General features: G+C 36.4%; 2 protein-coding genes across 2 annotated transcripts; one reads left to right on the top strand and one right to left on the bottom strand.

Moving 5' to 3' along the window:
- Positions 1–1,233: 1,233 nt before the first annotated feature.
- LOC104241136 (cysteine-tryptophan domain-containing zinc finger protein 7) lies at positions 1,234–12,697 on the top strand. Its single transcript, XM_009796053.2, has 14 exons — positions 1,234–1,829; positions 3,888–3,960; positions 4,061–4,191; positions 4,335–4,727; positions 4,835–6,168; positions 6,392–6,855; positions 6,944–8,718; positions 8,848–9,002; positions 9,692–9,852; positions 10,687–10,847; positions 11,357–11,874; positions 11,989–12,140; positions 12,245–12,379; positions 12,466–12,697. Exons 1-11 carry the CDS (start codon positions 1,689–1,691, stop codon positions 11,549–11,551), a joined length of 4,983 nt encoding a protein of 1,660 aa, XP_009794355.1. The 5' UTR covers positions 1,234–1,688; the 3' UTR covers positions 11,552–11,874; positions 11,989–12,140; positions 12,245–12,379; positions 12,466–12,697.
- Positions 12,698–13,515: 818 nt separating this feature from the next.
- Positions 13,516–21,449, bottom strand: LOC104241138 (cullin-1-like). The gene is made up of 19 exons (XM_009796057.2): positions 21,189–21,449; positions 19,977–20,221; positions 19,402–19,587; positions 19,233–19,280; positions 18,913–19,116; positions 18,739–18,816; positions 17,661–17,750; positions 17,461–17,541; positions 17,306–17,365; positions 16,948–16,974; positions 16,778–16,864; positions 16,544–16,693; positions 16,395–16,450; positions 16,181–16,301; positions 15,934–16,095; positions 15,684–15,827; positions 15,382–15,600; positions 15,129–15,296; positions 13,516–13,847 (listed from the first exon to the last, which is right to left on the bottom strand). The coding sequence occupies exons 2-19, from the start codon at positions 20,211–20,213 to the stop codon at positions 13,746–13,748; spliced, it is 2,220 nt and encodes a 739-aa protein (XP_009794359.1). The 5' UTR covers positions 20,214–20,221; positions 21,189–21,449; the 3' UTR covers positions 13,516–13,745.
- Between the last annotated feature and the right edge of the window lie 2,521 nt (positions 21,450–23,970).

Below are 23,970 nucleotides of genomic sequence, written 5' to 3'. Positions count from 1 at the left end.
GCAAAAAGTATGGATGCACTCACCTGCCATGTGGATTTTTCTGTCTATGTGGCATTTTTTTGAAAAATAAAATATTTTTTTACTTTTTTAAGAATATTACTTTTTAGATAATTTTTTTCGAATACAATTTATAATAAAACTTGGATAGAACTATGTTATTTAAGCTAAATATTTTTATTTGGCCAAAAATAATAATATTTCAGTTAATATTTTTTTTAATTTGACCTAAAAATAAAGATTTATACAATTGAAATAAATAGTATCTAAAAATATATAAAAAATACATAGTTTGAAATTAATTATTTTGGCTATAATTTTTTATATAGCTCTAAATTACGGTGCTCTAATTTATTTTTATTTTTATTTTTACAAATTTTACCTAAAAAAGTAAAAATACACAGTTAAATAAATAGTCATTACATCAAGAAGAAATAAAAAGATTGTACAATTGCAAGAAATTACAAGTGCAATTGTATACTCTTTTTATTTCTTCTTTTGATGCAATGACTATTATTTCAACTATGTATTTTTTATAACTTTTTAGATGCCTTGACTATTTATTTCAATTGTATAAATCTTTATTTTCAGGTCAAATTCAAAAAAAGATTAACTAAAACTTTATTATTTTGGCCAAACAAAAATATTTAGCCTAAATAATGTAGTTATATCCAAGTTTTATTCGAAAAAAATTATTTAAAAAAGTAATATTCTTAAAAGGGTAAAAAAATATTTTATTTTTCAAAAAAATGCCACATAGACAAAAAAATACACGTGGCAGGGGAGTGCACCCACACTTTTTGCCACATCAGTGTCCAAGGGGTAATGGCCCTCAATAGGCCAAGTAGAGGGGGTAATTAAGATCGGGTAGTATAGGGAGGATACTAATAATCTGAGCCAAGCTTAGGGGTGGTTTAAGGTATTTTGCCTATTATTAATGTCCACTAAAGCAACAATATCATTTAGATAATATAATCATTTTCTCAAATATTAACAAGTTCACTTATAATTGCGACATACTTGAACAAAAATGGAAAAGCTATAACAGGATTAAAATTAAATTGCGAGCTGTTGAAAATGGAAAAAATATACATTGGACTATTAGTAAATATTACTACTATGTATTATATTTTAGAAGAAAACAAAATGGAGTTGTATGTGTCTAGCTGTTAGGTCATCGGTGTGCTTCTATCTGTCAAGTGTATATATTACTCCATTAATTAACTCTTGAAAATAAAAAAGAAGAAAAAAGAAAAACAAAAAAAGGAAAATAAACGCGGCTGGTAATACACCAAAACCAGAGTCTTTCTCTTTCTTCATTCTCTCTCTTTCTGCTCATAGTTTTGAGCTAATACAAAGATCGTAATAAGGCGATCCAAGCTTTAACAAAACAGTTTTCATAATCATCTGACTTAGCTTTTTAAATCCATATCAGTTTTTCTTTTTCCTTCAATTTAATTTTTCTTTTTCTTGTTGGATTTTAATTTATTTTCTATTTATTAAATAAAGGTCAGCTGGGGTTGGTGAAATTTTGCTGTTTTCCTGCGATCTCGATTAGTTGAGCTGAAAGGTTTTAAACTTTAATGAAATGGGTCAAAATTTTTGTGTGTTGTAGCTCAAGTTAAGAGGCAAAAGGGGGTCTGAAAAGTGAAAAATCTTGGAATTTTGTGGAGTGTATTTATTTAATTTGAATGATTTCTGTTGGGAGTAGAGATGGAAGGATAGGATTAGGGTTTGATGGTGGAATGGAGGAAACTGAGCTAGAAGAAGGAGAGGCTTGCTGTTACAACATTGATTCAACCATTGATCCTGATGTTTCTCTATCTTACCTTGTGAGTTTTTTTTTTCTTTTTGCCTTTAGTATTTATCATACTTTTGGAGTTATAATTGAGATCAAAGCATTTTAGTCTTAGAAGATTCTTGTTCATACTGCATTTAATTGTAATTTATTTCATTTTGTGTATTGACTTTTTGTAGTTTGTTAGTTTGTAGCTCAATCTCTGATCAATCTACATACTTTTGTCTATCTCCCGCTGGGGCTTCTCAATACAATTGACGGCCTAAAGCCAAAACTTAATAAGTGACCTTCTCATGTCTAAGAAAAAACTTGATAAGGAAATGGAAAAGGAATGTTATTAAACCTTAAGCATAAAAGAGCCAAAAAAAGCTAAGAGGAAACGCGGAAGCTGAAAAGTAATTAGCTTATATTAATTACTCTAAGAGAAAGAACTTTACCTTAATTACCTCAACTAAATCCGATACTCAAAGAATAGAAAATGAACATTACCTCAACCAAATCCAACTACAACAACAACTACTCCTCAATCCCAAATAAATATTATCTCAACCAAAGCCAAGTAGAATAAAATTTGGAACATCGTTAAGCGAAGGATGGTTGAAAAGAATCTACTCGTCGTTAACAATAAGCATTTCTGTTGTTCCGTTTTATATGACACAGTTTTCATTTTAATTTCTTCTAAGAAGAGTAACACCTTTCTATATTTGGTAAGTTCAACATAAAGCTTCCTATTTTATCTTCCGTGACATGCTCTTATGGTCATATAAATGCCATGACATGTTTAAGACCACAAGTTCTAAGGGTACTTTTGATGCGTCAAAATTCTTTCTTCCTTTCTTGAACTCCGTGTTCAGTCCAATGCACCATGTAAATTGGGGAGTAATCATTATAAAACATATACATGAGTATATGTTATATATAATGTATTAGTAATTTTTGGGACAAAAAGATTTGTGGGCCTAAAGCAAGGGCTTTAGTGGCTTTGTGTTGGAGCTGCTCGGCTCTTCCCGATTCTCCCTCTTTCTAAATTGTTAGTATACTTAGATGCTTCAATATGGTCACTGTCTTGTTCTATGAAAGCTGAATACAGCTAGTTGTGGCAGCTACATCAGCATGTATCGATCGACTATGCCTCAAACCCAAACTAGTCGGGATCGGCTATATGATTTATCTGTAACATTTCCGTTCTATTCAAGCCCAATTTGATTGATATGCTAAACATATTCTCTATTAGGCAAAGAGGTTCTCTAAAACTGGAAGTTCCTTAAATCTCAACTTATCCCTACGGTGATATAATATCTGATGAGTATCAAATGGTGTATGCCAATGTCTTCCTCGGATTTCTATGTGCTCGGCAAAGGAAAGCCATCACTAAATCATTTCTTACCATATGGAACACCATTCCTGCGGCTGTTTGTTGGGTCATTTGGAAAGAAAGAAATGCTAGAATTTCTTAGAACAGGAAAGATAATGTACTTAAGTTCAAAATACAAGTGTATATCTTTGCTTAGTTTTTGGTGAAACATGGCAATGGAAAATGTTTTGGAGGCTGATGTCATGCTTGACTTCCTTTCTTCCTTACAGAACACGTAATTCTCTTCGGGTGTGCACATGCAATGCTTTTCGCTGACTTTTCGTCAATATATATTGACCTTATCAGAAAGAAAAAGAAAGCTACAGAAGAACGTGAAAAGATTAAGTTTGTAATTCTATACGTGTGGAGAAAAGTGATTAATTTCACTCTAACACTGATATAAAATAGTGTTACAATTTTTCTCTAGTCGGAAACTATACTTGAAAGTACTCCTTTGATGTGATTTATCATCATTTTTAGCAGATAATGCATTGAGTGTCTGTCCAAGTATATTGTGATGTTGGAGAGAACCAGCATTTGTTTATTCTATTTTTTGCTTTATAACTTGTCCATCTTTATTAAGAAACTTCTCTTTCTAGAGTTGGTTTAGGGGCTAGTTAGTGAGCTGGTAGACGTTTTCTGGCAGGTATTGTGTACTAGTGTTTATAATTGCATTGTGCACCTCTGATGGCAACACACATCTAGTTTCTCATGTATCTATTCTCTTACTCTGTCAAGGATGAGAAACTCCACAATGTTTTGGGACATTTTCAAAAGGATTTTGAAGGTGGAGTTTCAGCTGAGAATCTGGGTATGTAATATTGGAAAAAAGGGTATTCCCAGAAGCACAAGTTTGCCTTGACGAGGCTTATGCCATGAGCTGATGATTGTTGATTTGCATGTGTTAACAGGGTCAAGATTTGGCGGGTATGGTTCATTTTTACCTACTTATCAGCGTTCTCCCTCTTGGTCTCATCCAAGGACTCCACCAGAACCCAACAACTTTAACAGACAAATATCACCAAACAATCTGCTCCCTGAGGTACGCAACCTCTGAATGAATCTCTAGCTGTGTTGACTAGACTATGATTTTGTACAGATTACTTGGTATGAATAAAATTCTTAATTACCAAAAAAAAAAATATTCTACTTTTACCAATCAATATGCATTTTTTAATTTTACAGGGTGGTCGCCATACCTCATTAGGATCATCATGCACTTCTCTCTCAGGAAGGCCTGTAGCATCTTCTGCCCGTTCAGCAACAGGACCTGCACCTAGGGCTCCACCATTTAATGGGGAAAGAAATTCTGCCGTACCACCTACTCGGTTGGAAGACTCCAATTCAAAAATTAAAAAAGTGAAAAAGCCAAGAAATGCATCTGACCTGAAAACGCTTAAGGTGCGTATCAAAGTTGGCACCAACAATTTGTCGACCCGAAAGAATGCAGAAATCTACAGTGGGCTTGGGCTTGATGATTCTCCATCATCATCGCTGGATGGTAGCCCTGTGGAGAGTGAAGGGGTATCCCATGACCTACAGGTTTCCCCAGATGAATCCCCTACTAGTATACTTCAGGTGAATCTTTCCCCTTCCCACAAGCATTTAGCTTGCTTTGTTTTTCTTCTTTTTGGTTTAAGCTAAACTTGGCTTCTGCAATTTTCTTAATCAACCCGTTGGTGCAGATTATGACCGCGCATCCAATGCATGATATCTTATTGTTATCCCCCCTCTCAAGTGAGTTAATTAGCTTGACTGAAAAAGAAAAGCTTTGGGGACAATGTGGATATGAAGGGAAGAAAAAGGCAAGCCTTGAAACTTCTTTGGTATTAGCGAACGGTACTCATTATGCAAATGGAGAAGCTTCAGAAGCAAAGAAATTGAAAATTTATGACAAAGATGCCTTGGCAAAGGGCAAAGGCAATGATAATCAAAATGGTAGTGCCTTATTATCAAAGAAGGCGATCGATATTGATGCTCTTGCATGTGAAGAACTTGTTTTGAATGCTTTGAAACTCCCTCTTTTATCTGATCCATACCCTAATTTTCCGGATCCTCCTAAAGATGCAGAGAAGACAATTGACAGTTCAAGGTCAGCCAGTAAGGGTAAAATAACAGAACCATCTTTTGAGCGGGCATCCAATAAATCTTTGCTGCCTGTCGCTGAAGTAGACACAAATTCTGTTGAAGTGTCTGGTGGAAAGGTTTCCTCATCTAGGAGAAGTATGGAAATTAAAGGGACATATTGTAATAATCACAGTTCAGGAAACCTGAAGAAAGAAGACAACAATGAAGAGGAGGAAGCTGACGATTCATCCAATGCTGGGAAGACTAAAGACAGGAATGCACCAAATGCAGATGCGGTTAGTCCCCTCAAACAGTCATCTCGTCAGAAAAGCTCCTCCAAAAATGAGGATGGAATGAAACTGGCTCCTGAAAAGGAACTGTGCACATCTGGAGACACAATGAAATCCAAAGGAACACGATGTCATAATGCCCAAAGCACAGAGGTAGTAAAAGATGGTTTAGTTGCTGATTCTTCCATAGCATCTAAGGGTAAGAAAACCTCTTCTAGCAACATCCTCGTATCCAAAAGTGATTCAGAGGACTTGAAAAAGAACCTAGCCAGGGATAAATACAAAGAATTCTTCGGTGATGTAGAACTCGAACTAGAAGATGCTGAAACTGGTTTGGAGAAAGTTCATTCAAAGGAAATGCTCAAGGGCTCTGATGCAATCAGTAAGAAGAGACTTGAACGTAATAGCTCAATGAAGGAAAGTGTTAATGGTAGGAAAACTGAGAAACCGTTTGCTTCCACCGAGCATCCTAGGTTGGCTTCAAATGAGGCTCCTCACAATGTGTGTGGATCCAATCCTGCTGCACCTCCAGGAGCAGTGGCTCCTTTAGTTAAAGAAGATTGGGTATGTTGTGACAAGTGTCAGATTTGGCGTCTACTGCCACTTGGCACAAATCCTGACAGTCTCCCAAAGAAGTGGGTTTGTAGAATGCAAACCTGGCTGTAAGTTTTTTCTCAACCTTGCTTTCGTCCTTTTATCATGATTATCTGCCTTGCTATAAATAAATTCTTCTCTATTCAGAAGGACTCATTTTTTAAGGCAAAGACATGTAGCCATAGATGTTAGGTCGAAAGATTATCATATTTATACTTAATTGTTACAAGAGAATAAAATTTCTGATATTTAAGAAGGTTTGAGCATTAATTAATTTTCTTCATGTTCTAGGCCAGGAATGAACCGTTGTGGTATCAGCGAAGAGGAAACAACAAAGGCTCTAAGAGCCCTTTACCAGGTGCCGATGAGTGGTGCTACTGCTGCTGCTTCTGACAAACAACATAGTCAGCTTGAGTATCCTGGCGGGGCACTCTCGGGACTAACTTCTATTGATACTTTGCATGCCAGCCAAGACCACCAAAAAGTAGGTTTACAAGCTGTTGATACTGGTGGGAAGAAAATCTATGGATCAAAAGGTGTGTCAAGTGCAACCAAAGAAGGTTCACTGTCTTCAAACTGTGTTAAAAGAAGCCATCAGGGGACCCCAAATAGTAGAAGCTCGAATGGTACTACCAATTCTCCTGATGATGAAAATGGGCATGAACTGGTGGGCTTGCCAAGTAGCTCAATCATTGAGAAGCAGAGACATAAACAAAAAGAGAAGAAAAAATCACTTGAGAACCATTCTGATGGGGGTATTTTGTCTGAAGCAGTCATATTTTGAACTTGATGACCTTAAATTTCTGGAACTTCTCTTTATTCTGTATGACTTTTTTTTTGCAGGTATCAAAAATTCAAAGATGAGGAACATTAGCGAGACGGATTTGGATGGTTCGACAGCTAAAAAGTTCAAGAGAGATGATGTACATTATGATGATGACCGCACTGGGGCAAAACCAGGACAGAGCTCAAGCACTGGTTTGTCATACAGTGGATCAGAAAAGGTCAGGGATAAATATAAATACAAGAACTCAAAGGCGGATTCAACGAAAAACTTGTCTTCAGCAAAAAATCCAGAAAACCATACTCTGGATGGTTCAGTCCATAAATGTGATAGTAAAGACTCCCTTAAGAAGAGAAAACGGAGCGAACCCCAGAATTCTGAGGCACAAACTCCCCGAGATATTGTGGAAGAGACATGTGATAACGACTGCAAGAAAGAAAAGAAAGCAAGGATCTCCAGGTCTGGGGGGAAAGACTCCAGCAGAAGCAGAGCTAGTGGAGGAACTGATGGAAAAGGTAGTAAGAAGGAAGAGCGAGTCGGACAAGATCTAGATAGCACTCTATCTCAGCATAGTGCAGATGCTGCAGATTCTTCAAAAAGGAATTTGTCTGCTTTGCAGCCTTCTGTTGCAGCAACTTCAAGCTCTTCTAAAGTTTCTGGTTCACATAAGAACAGAGCTAGTCTTCAAGAACTGAAGGGTTCACCAGTCGAATCAGTATCTTCATCTCCTTTGAGGATTTCAAACACGGATAAGTTTTCATCAACTAAAAGGAACCCCAAGAGAAAAGACGATCGCAAGAATGCCACTTCTACACCAAGGTCTTCTTATGGTGAAAATGATAGGGGCAGTAATCGTTCTGGGATGATAAAGAAAGACGAAACTTCCAATGGCAAGCATCATGGTCTGGAGTCCTCTGAACTTGCTTACCAGGAGAAAGATGTGCTTGATGTATCAGGTCCTACGATTAAAGCAAAGATCACAGGTTCTGATTTTGCTACTCGTCGGGACACTGATGTAAGGACAGAGAACTCAGACCAAGGCCTAGATAATGAAAGAAGGAAGAGTAGTCAGTTTCATAATAATGGGTCTACCTCAAAGGATGAGATGGTTTCGTTGTCTCAGCGTAAAGAAAAGAATCGTACTGTCAGATCTGATTCTGGCAAACGTAGGTCTAAGGATCCTGATGTCTCAAATGAATCTTCAGATCGAACATTAGATGAGGGGAAATTGACATCCGGAAGAAACAAGTTTGAGGATAAAGCTGGTGCTGGTTCCGATAGATTACAACAAGGTTCTAAGAAAGATCCTGCTAGGAAATTGTTGAATGAGAATGTCAAAGGAGATCTTCAATCGAAATTTGGTGATCATGATGGTGCAGAAGTTAAATTAGATGTTATATCCCGCCTGGATAAAAGGCAGGCTGCTCTAACTGATCGAGATGATGGAAAATCGTTCAGGAAGCTTGCTTCTGACAAAACAGAGCGAATTGAAGTTTTTGAGAGAGGAAAGTCACACTTAGCATCTCCTTCAACAAGAGGTCAAAATGAGGCAGTTCCATTTTCGCAACCAGTTCCTGCATTCAAAAAGGAAGGTGCGGCTAATTCGTTGGCAGCGGATACTTTTGAAGGGGAGATGTTGAATACTTCAAGACAGGGTAAAAAATCTGAAAGCCACTCTGGAATACCTAGTTGTATGCGACACTCTACTCCGCCTGCACATAAGATCCGGGATCCGGATGCTCGCAGCCCTATTCGGAAGGATTCTACAAGTCAAGCTGCTGCAAATGCTATAAAAGAAGCCACGAACCTCAAACACCTGGCAGATCGCCTCAAGGTTTACATAATATTCCTTCAAATCCAAAGAAAAGAAGGGCCTATAACTAGTTGATAATCTTTGTCATTTGCTCTCATTTGTTTATTTATTTACTAATTTTTGTTGGCATAACTTGATGTCGTATTGCAGAATTCTGGATCAAGTGAAAGTACAAGCCTCTATTTTCAAGCAACCCTAAAGTTTCTCCACGGAGCATCCTTGCTAGAATCATGCAACGACAGTGCCAAGCACAGTGAAATGAACCAGTCAAGGCAAATTTATAGCAGCACTGCAAAACTGTGCGAGTGAGTTGTCTAGTCTTTGCATCTATTCATTCATTGTGACTCTGATTGCACAAATTCGTGAGTAGATGTTACTTTCTTACCACGCGAAAGTGCAGGATCTGAGATATCAAAGCTGTTTCTTGATGAACTAGTCATGACAATATGCTCAATAACAGATACAGTTAAGGAGAGTATAAAGGTTCTCAGGAATGACTTGCTTAATAAACAAGAACCCTTGCTTGCAGAATGAAGCTTAAATTCGACTTGCTGTTCTTTTACATTCTTCATTCATTATCAAGAACTTTATGGGGACCCTACCCAGTACTATGTTTTCCTTTTTTAGCATTCCGGATTGATCAAGGATCTGGAGTTTGTTAAAAGTACTGCAAATTAGAAAATGTTTTGTTAATATCTGGGGATTGTTTTGTGCCAACAGCTTTCTTGGTACCTTTTTTAATTAATAAAAATCTTACCTGATCACAGAAAAACACACTTGGGATTACATAATACTGCTTTGTGGTATATAAGAAAAACTTCTTTCATCGGATGTACTTTTCAAACATCTTATTTCTATTCTCATAATGTATAATCCTAAGAGTCATTTATATTGTAGAGATCAGTTTATACTGCCAATGAGATCTTGAAGTACCTCAGAAGTTCCTAATACCAAGTAATGCTAATTCTGGGATTTATTTTTGTTATTTTTATAGGTTTGTTGCCCATGAATATGAGAGACTGAAAGACATGGCTGCTGTCGCACTAGCCTATAAATGCTTGGAGGTCGCGTACATGCGAGTAATTTATTCCTCACATTTCAATGCAAACAGATATAGGAATGAACTACAAACAGCCCTGCAAATTTTTCCTCCGGGTAATTTTACTAGAGATTCACCTGAAAATAAACATCTTACATCATGATACAATTTTATTTCAGATTGTGCCAATTTGACCAGCATGCTTCTTTAGACTTCTGGTTTAACCTTTGGTGCTACTAAAGTGGCATCAACAGTTTTGCTGGATATTCATTAAGATAATGTTCACAATATTTACTTTGTACTACACTAAAACCATTTTCTGTGTACTCACAGGCTTAGCTTTGCTGTATCTATGAAATGTTGAAGATATTATGAAATTGACGAGTCAATACCGCTAGAAAGTTCTGTATAACATTCTGGGGAGACTTAAAAATAATTGATTATGAAGTTTGCCAATATATTGGCTTTAGCCAAAATAGAAGTATGTCTATTAAAAGGTTGTTCCATTTTATCTTCATTTATGCCAAGAACAAATTGGTGTGTTGATGGAAAAGATGAAAATGTGGAATGATTAAGTTGCCAGAACATTGTAGAACAATTAAATTATTCGTAAAGTATCAATAACAATTTACATAAATGACATCTATCTCTGATGATCAAAGCTTCAATGGATTTTATTCAAGAATTATACATTATTAGGTATTAGTAAGTTTTGATAGTTGGACTGAAATTGATTCCTTGAAATTTTAGTATTAGTCAGTAACTCTTCTTTTATCAGGAATAGAAGTTTAATAAGTATAAAAAAATAAAAATATAAAAAGGTTTTTCCTTCTTTCACTTTAAGCAAAACAGCTATATCTTATTAGTACTGATGAAGTGTCTTGGACTTTCTTCTTAGCGAATTGGACTTCTTTTAATGGTTATACTTATTGGGTTCCTTATTATCATAGGTGAATCCCCTTCCTCTTCTGCCTCGGATGTTGACAATTTGAACAATCCAACAACGGCAGACAAGGCTGCCTTGATGAAAGGTGTTGCTTCTCCCCAAGTTGCTGGAACTCATGTTGTCTCAGCGAGAAACCGTGCTAGCTTCACGAGGCTACTTAACTTTGTAAGTATCAGTAAATTTCAGCTCCATTAATGAGTTAGTCTACTTGAGTGGATGAGATCATTAATCAAATATATTTTCAACGGAGAGAAGCATCAAGCATCAGACCATATAAAGTAAAGAACTATTTATATCTAACTCTGTTGTTCGTCTAATTTAATTTAGTGGATGAGATCATTAATCAAACATAAGAAGCATCAGACCAGATAAATTAAAGAACTATTTCGGTGTTGTCTAACTCGTTATTCTCCTGAACATGCCTCAAGCAGGGCATATTACCATACTATATCTGCAATTTTGCCAACAGAACTGGCGTTGAACCTGCTTTTCTATTTTCTGAGTTGTCATTCACCAGGTTGTTTGGGTAAAGGGCATAATCACAAAAATGCTTATCTCTGCATAAGTCGAACCCTTTTCCATGTATCCATTTACTTGAGAAGTCATGTTCCGGATTGTTACTTTGATCTGGCCATGTTCCTTTTTCCAGTATCTTAGTTTTGATTGATTTGCAGGCACAGGAAGTTACCTTAGCAATGGACGCCTCCAGGAAATCACGTGTTGCTTTTGCAGCTGCTTATCCTGGACTCAGCGATACACAGTGTAAAGAGCCTGCATTATCTGTAAAGAAGGCCCTTGATTTCAACTTCCAGGATGTTGACGGCTTATTGCGCCTAGTCCGGGTTGCCATGGAAGCTATCAGCCGGTGAAATTTAACTTTAAGCCTGAAGCCATGTGATTCCATGGGACAGACTCCTGAATCTGCTCCTCCGTTTGCTGTCAATTGAGGAGAAGTCAGAACGAGGATCTCTTGGTCGAGGGATGCTATTATACCTATCAAGTTAAGAACTCCACTCTTAATGCCCTTGTAAATCTGTACATAGCTACATACTGCAAATGGTAAGATGTTCCCAATACAGACACGGTCACGATCTGATTGAAATAAGGAACTTGGTGTTGCTGTCATAAATTCATAACATTGCAAATGGCTTGTTGTTACTGATCCAGCTGACTTGCCTCTCCGAGAATGAAGGTAAAAAATGGTCATGAGTATTGCATTTTTCTCATATCTCAAGTAATTTATTTAGTGTTCTTGCGAGTCAATAGCTCATCTCTATCATTTTTATTTCCTTGATTCCAACTACAGATACGTCTGCAATACAGATGGCTTGTTAGTTTTCAACTTATAGAAGGGAAAAATTCAGAGAAAACACTTCCCACGACAGCACAAAAGAATAATGTGACCAGTATATATGGTTCGAGTTGATTGATGAGTTGCTGACATTAGGGGACTCGGCGGTATACACTTTCTACCCGTATGTTGAAGAATCATTAAATTATATTATGTACGAAACAGAAAAAAGATTATTCCCGTCTATAAAAACCAGAATTTTCTTTTGCAGGTTAGCTTTCTGCTAATAGGGACACTCACAAGATGAGATATGCAGTTGTTGCGTCCATCTTGGAAGGTTAATACTCCACTGCCTTTGTTAATTGTCTCGGGAATTTATTTCGAAATTCAAAGGAAAAAAGCCCACGTAAGAATCTAATGCTTTTTTTTTAACCATTGCTATCTATATATAGCCTGCTACCCTGTCTCACTCATTGGATTTGATGTTTACAGGTCGTTGAGAACTGCTGTGACTGCAGCAACTTGGCTTTGTTGTACTTACTAACAGTGTTAATAAACTTTCCACCATCAGTGTACTTTGACCTTGACCTTGACCTATAGTAGTGAGTAGGCAAATTTTACCATTTTTACCAAGTTACCAAATAATGTTTTTATATACGTTATAAATAATTTGATTGTGTAAATAAATTTTACATTGTCAATGCGTAGAACTTAGACTCTTCAATTTTGGGTCTTTTCCTGTAAATCCTTCGATTACTATCTGTTATAGAAGACATTTGTTTAACAGCATAAAGTTCTGCTTTAATAAATCATGGTGGTCTCAATGTGTAAAAGATATAACATTCTTTTTCCCGGAAGATTTTGATACAAACATTTTACATTCATTAAACTCATAACTCACAGTTAACTTCAATTCCTTGTCGATTGTTTCAGGATCCAAATTATTGGCTGGCCATTTCAAAATTGTTCGACCGTTTGGACTATTTGACTGCTGTTCTTTATTTGATTATGGGTTTTCCAATGCTAGAATTCTCTCTTGAAATTAAGAGTTCTACTCTCAAAAGAATGAACTATGGAAGATCATACTGGTCCGACTGACTGCAACAATTAATGATTTTGATTGACCTTGTAGCCCTTTCTGAGCAAGCAGAGAAACACATCCCCTCCACTTAATAGGGTTTAGAAATGAGACTAAATGAAAGCTAAACAGAGTTCAAGAATGATGTCAATGAATGGAAGCTAGAAGTAGTTAGATTGTGGTAGGTAGTCGCCTCACAATCTGATTTCTTCGATGTACATATGATCAGAGAAGCTACCTAAGGAAAACACATGATTGATAGGGTTTAGAAATGAAATAAATGAAAGTTTAATAGGGTTCACAAACAAATGGATGTTATACGTAGTTAGTCCCTAATTTCTTCGGTGAGGCATATATGATCAGAGAAGCTATTTAAGGACAAAACACAATTGATAACAGCTTTGAAATGATTCACCAAGTGCCTCGGCTAATCGAGTAACTATAGAAACATGTGTACAACAATGTCAAGGTAAAAATGGTTAAAAAGAGATACTCGGGTTCAATTGCTGTAGCTAGTGAACATATAATTTGGAATCCAAATAAGATTTTGTTCTATACTGCACAGTTGCTTACTTATAGGCAAGGTCAAAAAATTTGTCTCCTACTATACTCCTATTACATGGAAAACCAGCTGTACTTAATCCAATGTGAAAGAACGAACAATAGAATCTCAGCCAGGCACCACAGCATTGCTTCAGGCTAAGTACTTAAACAAGTTCGGGTTCTCTTTGTCTCTTTCCAAGTAATCCCGAGTGATAAGATCTTCAATTCGCTTTTTGATTGCTTTGAAATCAGGCTACACAAATATGCAAAATTTATGATATTAGTATAAAATTCTCAGTTTCTATAACAACAGCCCGAACTAATCTTCAGGATAAAGCTAAGTTTAAGATGCAGTAGACACTTGCAAAGGAAATAGAGCCCATAAATAATCAGAATGTGAGATTCTTGGGTTGGATGGCACAAAAATATCATAACATTGTAAGCACATGGTGCAACCATATTTGACCCATGTTCATCTCTCGTAGTTTGGTTTTATATGGAAAACTCTAGCTTTTCAAGACTGAATCCTCAAGTTCATGAACTAGACTAAAATCATTACTCCAAACTTATTCTCACTTAAAAGTTGCCACTTCTTCTATGACCAAATAACTTTCCCCATTAAGAGAGTATGAAATGCCAGATATCTCTTCCAAAAAGAAACTACTGACAAAAGGGAGGTCTGCCTCCTCGTTTCATCTCATGTTGTTTCACCGGTTTGGAAGAAAATGAAAAGAATGGGAAAGAAGAAAAAGAACCATCTATTCAAGCGGCTGTCATTTGACCCATTTACAGAACAAAATCGGAAGTGGATAATTGTCACTGGATAACATATTTAAAGGATTTGAAATTAATGAAAGATATTTCAACTAAAAATTCTTTGTTTCACAGTGCTATAAATTACTAAGAAATCAAAGCTGGGGAACAATTTGTGAGTGGAGGGAAAATGTAAAATTGGTAATTCTATCATTCTGTCAAGTAAAATTGTTGGGAAAGAAACCAACAATTTCACTCAAGTCAAATAACACATGCATCACAAACTTAAAACTAAGGGAGATCCTCCTACTAATTTACCAACGGTATTCCAGATATTTAAAATGTTTAAGGTAGCCCCCTTTAACTATTTTACCAACACTATCCCACATATTTAAATTCTTTTTTATTAATAAGGTAATTGATTTTATAAACAGTTGGTGAGAACCCCGTTTACAAGCTGTATACCGAAAAAAGAAAACCTACACCAAAATATAAGAGAAATTAGATGGTGATACCCATCTTAAATTCTTAAAAATACTTTCAACACCATGATCCCCAAAGACTCTGATCCTGAAAGAAAAGCTGTAAAGGAATGAGGTGATAGTGTGATCCTATCTGTCGCTACGTTCCTAGAAGATGATACCCTTCAATTTGTTTATTGGCAAGCTGGAAAACAAAAGGTCCGCTGCAGTGACATATTGGGGCATGCAAATCATATAGACCTTGCAAAGTGATTTGTTTCATTCTAGAAAATTCAAATGGTTGAAAGGGTGGTGCATACCTTAAACATTCGGCTCAACTGCTCAACACACTCCAACACTAGCTGTTGATGAGGAAGAACCTTCCGACTCTTCATAATGCGCACGATACAGGCATCAATTGCATAACGTCTATCTTTGTCCACATCCTCAACCACCTTTTTCCTTTCATCCGCAGGAGGCAATGGGACCTGGAAGGTACAAATTTTCATGCCATTAATGCGTTTATGAAAGAAGCATCATTGAAAAGTACAAAGTTCTAAACAGTATCCATACCCTAATCCTCCTCATCCTGTCAGTGAACTTGGAGTTGAACTCAAAATGATCAGATGGTGAGACAGTTCTATTGCTAGGCTCCTTAGTCAGAATTTTATACTTGGCACATGAAAGGGAATGAAGCAATCTGACCAAGTCATCATCCGCCAAATTTAATTGACTCTTGATTTCTGAGTAACTCAATCTATCTGAAGCATTAAACAGTAACAGAGCAGCAGCCTGAAAAAGACGCAATCATAAATCCAAAAAACTGTATTGTAACGAACAGGGATATTGCAATGGAATCATTAAAGGGTAGTGACCTGATAAGTTCCCACAATCAGTTCGATGGTTTTAGGCACAAACTTCCCATTTATGTTACATGTACCCAATGAATAAATCCATGTCAATTTCCTGTGTTTTGTTTTCGTCTGATAGAATTCCTTGAAGACTTCCACACACTTTACCTGAGGCAAACGGCAAAACAAAGGTATGCCATTCATTAATTCAGAAGAAAACCTCAAATCAGTAAAACAGAAAGTGAATTTTCAATGCAAGAAAAGCAGCTCTCACCATTTCCACTGGGAGACTCAAATCAGAAGATTTATAACTAGGCCAGAATCCAGTTGTAAGAACTGTGACAGTTAAATCGATTCCAGGACTTGCTGCAGGGTTGTTGCTGAGATATTCCTGAAAGTGGTTCTGATTTTCCCTAGCCAATGTCAAGTCTGTCACCTATTCACAAGTTCCCAACCACAAGCTTTAATAAGATATTTGAATGGGGAAAGGATAAACTATGAAAAGATATTGTGTTCCTCACCATTCCCTCCATCTTAGATGTAAACTGTCCACCACACTGCTGCTTCAGCTTTGTTAAGATAAGCCTTTCATGGTCATCATTGGCACTTTTATCAAAGAGCAATCGACGAGAAAGCTTCTTCCTGTTGCACCAAGACAATGGACATTCCAAAAGGTAAATGAAGATTCAACCTAACTAAGGTTATTATATCAAGAAATTGGACTGTCTACCCCACCTGTAGAACTCCGCAAAGAGGTCTTTGTCACTGATGTATGCGAGAAGCTTGACCACCTACAAAAATTGAAACCATTATTTATTATGGTATCATTTGCAGAAAGATGGACCTTCCAGGAACTGAAGAGTGATTTACAGTTCACGCTATACCTTATCCAATGTCTCCTCAATAGCGTCATCACTGAGCTTTTCACTCCCACCTTTCTTAAGAATATTATCACAATAAGAAGCAAGGAGCTCTGCACTTGAACAACCTGACACAATCTTGTTACAGAAGACCTCAAATGCCTCCTTCAGAGCCTGTATATGTCAAACTTTAGACACCAGAAACAAAGAATTCAAAGTAAAAGAGATCCGCAGACAACTGTTACCAGCTGAACATACCTTATGAAAGAGAGAGTTATTAGTAAAACACTCTGTAACATAAGCCATATACTTGTCGTGGAGCTCAATCAACTTCCTAACGAAGACCTGAGAAAAGGGATGAGTCCACGATTAAGTGGATACTTACCAATACATAAAAGTGAAATCCAAATATGGGAATATGGTTCTACCTGCTCCCCTGAGCCCGAACTTTCAGCCTGTGCAAGAACACACATATCAGCACCTCAAATGGAAACGCTAATAAACTATTATCCGGAACAAAAAAAATTCTCGAAATCATAGGACAGCAAGGCTGCAGAGAAACTTCATATATATGTACTTTATTTTTACAAATGATTTCAACTCCACTCAAAAACTTTAAAAACTTTTGTTCTCTAAATGGTGTTTCATGCAATCCCCCCTCCCCCTCACTGTTTTTCCCCTATTAACAGTTGAAAAGGACTTCAGACTCACTTACAATTAAACAGATAATGATCATTCTTAGGTGTAAACTCATAAAAATATGAAACAGGAACATGCACAATTCACCTTGTTACTTGCCGTATCTTCAGCCTGTTGCACCAAGACCATGCCTTCAGAAGTGACATGCTGTAAAATATGTACTGTTAGCAGATGCTTAGGCAAAATTACAAAACTAAATACATACCTCCTTTTGTCAGTCATTAATTGGCATAGAAAAATACCTGTTTAAACATATTTGCAACAGGTTCCAATCCCTTAGGAATTCTGTGGAATAGCCTATACATTCGAGATAAATCCTCTACCTAAGAGTAAAAAAGGCAGTGGAGAAGTAAGGGCAAAAGAGAGCAGCATCAAATAATATGTAAAATACATTGAAACTACCAGAAAACTAATAGTGAAAAGAAAAACAAGGAAGCAATACCTTATCATCTCTAAGCAAAGCTCGGCATCCAGAATGCTCCTTCTCAAGTAACTGATTGGTATATACAACTAATAATTCATTTTGCACTTTCTGCAGCATAAGTTTGGTCTCAGCATTGAAAACAAATCCAACAAAAGGAAGATTTTCAACATGTAGAAAGTCTGAATTTACAGCATTTTAAGTGTGTGTTTGGTATGAAGGAAAACATTTTCCTTGTGGACTCATTTTCTTCCAATTGGAGGAAAATGTTTTCCTCATCAAGAGAGGAAAACATTTTCCAAAACTCCTTCTCAACCTTCCCTCACCACCCCACCCCACCCCACCCCCTCTCTCCTCTCTCCATTTTTTTTTTAAATTTCAGTTTTTCCGTTACCACACACCCTACTACCCCTCCACCCCCACCCCACCTCCTCCCCGCAAAAAAAATTATTTTTTTACCTTAATTTTTTTTTGCAATTTCAAATTTCTGTTTTTTCGTTTTTCTGCACCACCCACCTCCCATCCCACCCGCCCGCACAATTTTTTTATACTTTTTTTTTTTGTAATTTCAAATTTCTATTTTTTTATTTTTCTGCAATCCCCCCTGCTCCGCCGCCCCACCTCCCCCCCAATATTTTTTAAATATATTTTTCAATTTTATTTTTTTTATTTATCGGTTTAAAGGTTCAAAATTTTACAAGTTCCAAAGTAGTTCGGAGGTTTATGTGTTTGAAAGTTTACAAGTTTAGAAATTATAAAGTTTACGGGTTCGAAATTCCGCGGTTTCGAAAGTTTTTGAAATTTGTGGGTTCGAAAGGTTGTTGGTTTGAAAGTTTATGGCTTCATGTTTATTATATCTAAATTATTTATGAATACTCTTAAGAAGTCATTTTCCTTAATTTGCGTACCAAACACTGGAAAATGAATAAGATTACTACTTGTTTTCCAATTTTCTTGGAAAACATTTTCCGTTATACCAAACACACCCTAAGTCTGTCTGAATTTTCAGCATTCTAAGTCCAAGTATATATGAGGCAGATACTTTAAAGCAATGACATAAATAAGAAGTGCAAGTATTTAAGTAAATTCAAAAGTTGACCTCCAAAAGTTTTGTCTCACTACTAACGTGGAGATAATGAGACACTCTATCCCTCTCTTTCTTCAAGCACTCCTCCGCCTGTGTTAGCAAAGCACTTTCACAATTTACTCTGGCAACTTAAAACAATATCCAAACCATTTACGAACTCGAGAAATTTGTAAAAATGAATTGTACCTTCAACATATAATCTGGACAAGAATCTTCCACAATCCAACTTGAAGCTTTCCGAGAATAATAAGCTGCGGTATCTTTAAGCATTGCATCCTCAAAGTCATTTTCATAATACTCCATTTGCCCCATTCCAATTCCAACAAATATATCAAGCACATTCTTCGGTAAGGCCCTGTCAATCTGCTCACCCTCACGTTCTTGATCAATCTAATTCAATAGGACTCTTAATCAGACCCTCAAAACTAGCAAATAATATCGTAAGACATGGGGTCAAATGGAAGGAGGAAGAAACCAAAAACAAAATAAAAGGATATGATACTTGCCAACACAATAACTGCATCTCTAGCTTTACTGTTCAACTCCTGATAAACCTATTGTCAACAAAAAACAGAAATAAGTTGCCCACACAGCAAGATATGGAGAAAACTCATCCCCAAAAGAACAAGAACAATAATGTTGCCAATAATTAAATAGGAGATGCGAGAAACATACCAAATCGCGGAAGCACGTCAGACCAACTTCGTTAAGTGCAGGTAGCGACCTTCGGGCAATAAAATACCGGTCGAGATAATAGAAGAACCGTGAGAGCCACCTGACCATAAGTTTATGATTCGTCCATCTTTTCACAAACTCCCTCAACATAAACTCATCATGCCTCTCTCTTAAAGCAGGCAGAACCTAAAAGAGATACAAAATACTAATTTCAAAATCGAATAGCAATAGCAAAGCAACTAGAATACACGTGCACTATTTTCAGATTAAAATGAAGTAATGTTAACTAGGATTTCAGGGTCTAATCAACTTAATGTTCTCAAAACAGCCACCCCAGATAAACATACACCCACCTATTGAGGCTTAAATCAATATGTGTCAGTTATACCAATACAAGAACACCAAAATTGTCCAGACCAACCTCAAGTTTTATCCATTATTGCCTAATTAAAAGTGCAACCGCCAAAAAGCCTGCTAATTGCATGAAAAGTAAATATGTTTGCCCCATCACAAAAGTAACCATCAGCTAATAACTTTTCCCAATTATCATGAAAGACAAGGTTAACGCTTCTTACAATAGAATTGATGTATTCTTCAAAAGCCTCCTTGTACTTCTCATACAGCTGCTGTGAGTAATCATGCGGGGGCTTCTGTGTGCACATATTATATATAGTTGTGTAAAGCATCATGTACTCTTCAGAGTTGAAAGAATCTTGTTGTCCTTCTAAAATTTTCTTCAACTTTGTGACTCCCTTTTGCATAAACTCCCATCCTTCCTCCAACTCAATAATCTTCATCTGGCTCATTGCCATCTTAGTACCTGAATATGAGGCATTGAAAACCACACATAATCACAACACTACACCATATAAAAAGCATTCGTAAGGAAACATCCAATCTCACACCAATTCATAATCAATTACACAAAACAACACCAATTCAAATTTCAATGATACAATGAAGAAAAATAATTGAACACCTTTTCCCGGAAAAGTACACTGCTTATATAGGTGGTTAAATATTACTTCTTATACAACAACTACTACTACAACTCAATCCCAAACAAATTGTGGTGGTGCTCTCGTTGAGAAATTCCTTAGGGACATCCGGTCATTGCAGGCGACAGGAACAAGAGACAACTTCCCAATTAATAATCAACAAAAACAAACCCATTGTAATCCCAAGTGGAGTCGGGGGAGCGTAATGTGCACGTAGACTTTATCTTGCCTTGCGGAGGTAGAGAGGTTGTTTCCGATAAACCTTCGGCTCAGTAAAAGCATAGTCATAGCAATGGACTCAGTAATAGAAAAGAAATTAAGGTAACTGAAGCAAAAGAAATAACCAGTAGTACTAGAAATCTAAGTATACGAAAGTACGGTAATAATACTCACAGACATGAAAGAGAGACGCTCAACTACCTACTAGCTTTTTACCCTAATTCCCAATTAATAATCAATTAAAAAATATAATGCTAATTCAACTTTCAATGATAAAGAAGAAAAACATCATCAATGTGCAATTCTTTTTACTTTTTTGCAAAAGTTTTCAGCAGCCTAGCATTCTCAAACATAAATATTTCTTTCAGTTTCAGTTTGCACTAATAAAACTCCAAAACATAAGCCCGCACGTAGCAAATGACCTAGTGTAAATAAGCAAATCGACACATATCTAATTCCAATTTTTTTTCTTCAGGCAATTCAATTCAGTGTTCAAGAATTTTAGCACGATCGTAAACCCTAGAAACGATAACAAGACCAAAGCTAAATCATAATCTCCTCAGCCCCTACCGGAGAAAAGGATCGATCACGGGAGCTGAATTACAATCGCCTCGTGTTGATAAACCGCTTGTGTTGTCAACAGATTATACAATGCGATAAGTAAGAGAAAATATCTCAAATCTTTAGAATCACTAAGTTTATTTATAGGGAAAATGGGTTGAGAATGAGGCGGTTGAATTTCAACCAAATTCCACTCTCACAGTCCTGCCTTCTCTTGGAAACCATGTGGAGATTTCCTTCTCTCTTTTTTTCCTTTTTCTTTTTAAGCTTAGAATATCCGGCCAATCATATCGTATATTATATTCTTAGACGTATATTTAATTGGAGTACATATGTAGGTAATGTCAGTTTACATATAACACTATTTAATACAACATTTATTACTAACTTAAAATAAATGATAAGTAAACTATTCTACTAAGTTAAACTATAGTGCTGACGTGAAGAATTTAAACATTATATATTGAAACTTAAATAATCTCACAAGTGATAATTGTAATTTTAATATGTATGGCCAAGCTTTTGGAAAGCTAAAACACCTTTTAAAGAAAAAAAATTATTGGAGATTTGAAGCGTTTGACGGAAAGAAAAACTATTCTTATAATTAAAAATTTATTTTTGTAATTACCAAATAGAAACATTACGAATCCAACAAAAAACGCTGATCACCAAAAAATAAAGCCCTGAATTATATATTTTTGTCTCATAATTATAGAAATAAAAAAGCACACCTCCTAATGGGGTTTTCCCCATTTTTGAAACCAAACAGTCATAGAAAGCACAATTACATTTAGCATTATATTGGACAAAGCAGGCTGGAATATATAATGTTGTAAGGGGTCATTTGGTTCAACTGCATGACAGACAAGGATATCCCATAGGATTAGTTATCCCACCTTTTACATAGGATAGCTGATTCCATCATTCCAGTAAAAATCTATACTAATATTAGCTAATATTCATAACCAAATATGGAATAAATATAATCCCAAATTCTATCATATGATTAGTACCCTTATCCCAATAATCAAACGACCCCTAATGGTATCCTAACTCCGTTAGTTGCTCTAATATTGCGATGACATGCAATTTCTCTTGTGATAGTATCTGATAGCTTCTCAACAACAATAACAACAACAACATACCCAATATTATCCAACATCGTGGAGTTTGGGGGAGGGTAGTGTGTACGCAGACCTTACCGCTACTTTTGTGAAGGTAGAGGGGTTGTTTCCAATAGACCGTCGGCTCGGGAAAACATAAGCACCGCATTAATTAAGAGATAAACAAGGAGGGACAACACCAAAAAGCCATGTAAAACAACATAAAAATAACACGATAATAAGATTATCAAAATGAAAGAAAACGACGGGTAGTCAAAGAAACTTACTACCAACAGAATGCGAGAGTGCGTACTAACACTACCGGTGTGAACAATCTACACTGTCTACCCTACTATCCTAATCCTCGACCTCCACACCTAAGGGTCATGTCCTCTGTCAGCTAAAGTTGTGCCAAGTCTTGCCTAATCACCTCTCCCCCACTTCTTCTTTGACCTACCTCTACCTCTCTGTAGGCCCTCCAATGTCAACCTCTGACACTCCCTCACCGGGACATCTGTGCTCCTCCTCCTCACATGTCCAAACCACCTAAGCCTCGCTTCCTGTATCTTGTCCTCAATAGGGCCCATACCCACCTTGTCGCGAATAACCTCATTCCTAATCCTATCTAACCTGGTGTGCCCGCACATCCATCTCAACACCCTTATCGCAGCTACCTTCATCTTCTGGATATGGATGATCTTCAAATGGCTCTCTCCTTCCCCCTCAGACTTCTTCTCTCTCTCTTACTGCCATTACCGACCCACACCCTCTCTCTCTACCATTAACATAGCCGCCTAGCACCACCGCCAGTGACCCATGGTAAGGTACCCATCTTTCTGATATACATCAAGCTCTTCTCAATTTTCTCAAAAACTTTTGTATTTCTTTTTGTTCGCACTATGTGAATAAACTCATTATCGTTTTAAACATATGTGTGTGTCTTTGCCATTTTTTTTAGCTTTTCTTATAATTAAGCGTTATAGTTGGCTCAATCATCTACTACAGGATAATAAATCTATGCCTATTGCATCAATATGAGCCATAATTTTTTTTATAAATATATATTAAACTAAGAGATATTCTCTTGTTTCCCGCCTTATTTTGTACATTAAACACATAAAATCAGCTTGCATTCTTTATTTTATAATCTATCAACTGTAAGCAACATGTCATGCAATTATAACCACATAATAAAAATAACAAAAAGATGATCTCTTGTTTCCTACCTTATTTTGCATATCACACTTATAGAATCAACTTGCATTATTTATTTTAGTAATCTATCAACTGTAAACAACATGTCATATAATTGTAACCACCTAATAAAATTGACTTTGGTCTAGCAGAGTTTTGATATATCACATATTTCACCACACTTTTAGTAAATCTCCAAGCATTTGCAAGTAGACATGCTTTATGATACTTCCTTTGCTTCCATTTGCATTCTGTAGGCATTCCATGAACTATCTTGTACCAAATACTTTCCTCTCCATTCAACTTGCTTGTGTGTAGTATGGATATATTTGGAAACTCTTTTCCCTTGATGTAGTAAGCATATATCTATTTAATCCACAAATTGTCTGATTTATTTGCCAAGTTCCAGCACGTGTTTGTGATTATAACTTTATTCCATAGTTTTAAGTTAATAAGATTAAATCTAACTGCAATTTTAGGTTGATACATTTTTT

This window comes from Nicotiana sylvestris, chromosome 9 (genome assembly GCF_000393655.2).
Source record: "Nicotiana sylvestris chromosome 9, ASM39365v2, whole genome shotgun sequence".
Taxonomy (NCBI): Eukaryota; Viridiplantae; Streptophyta; class Magnoliopsida; order Solanales; family Solanaceae; genus Nicotiana; species Nicotiana sylvestris.
The sequence above is the reverse complement of the archived record's forward strand: the minus strand, read 5'-3'. Positions and strand labels throughout refer to the sequence as shown.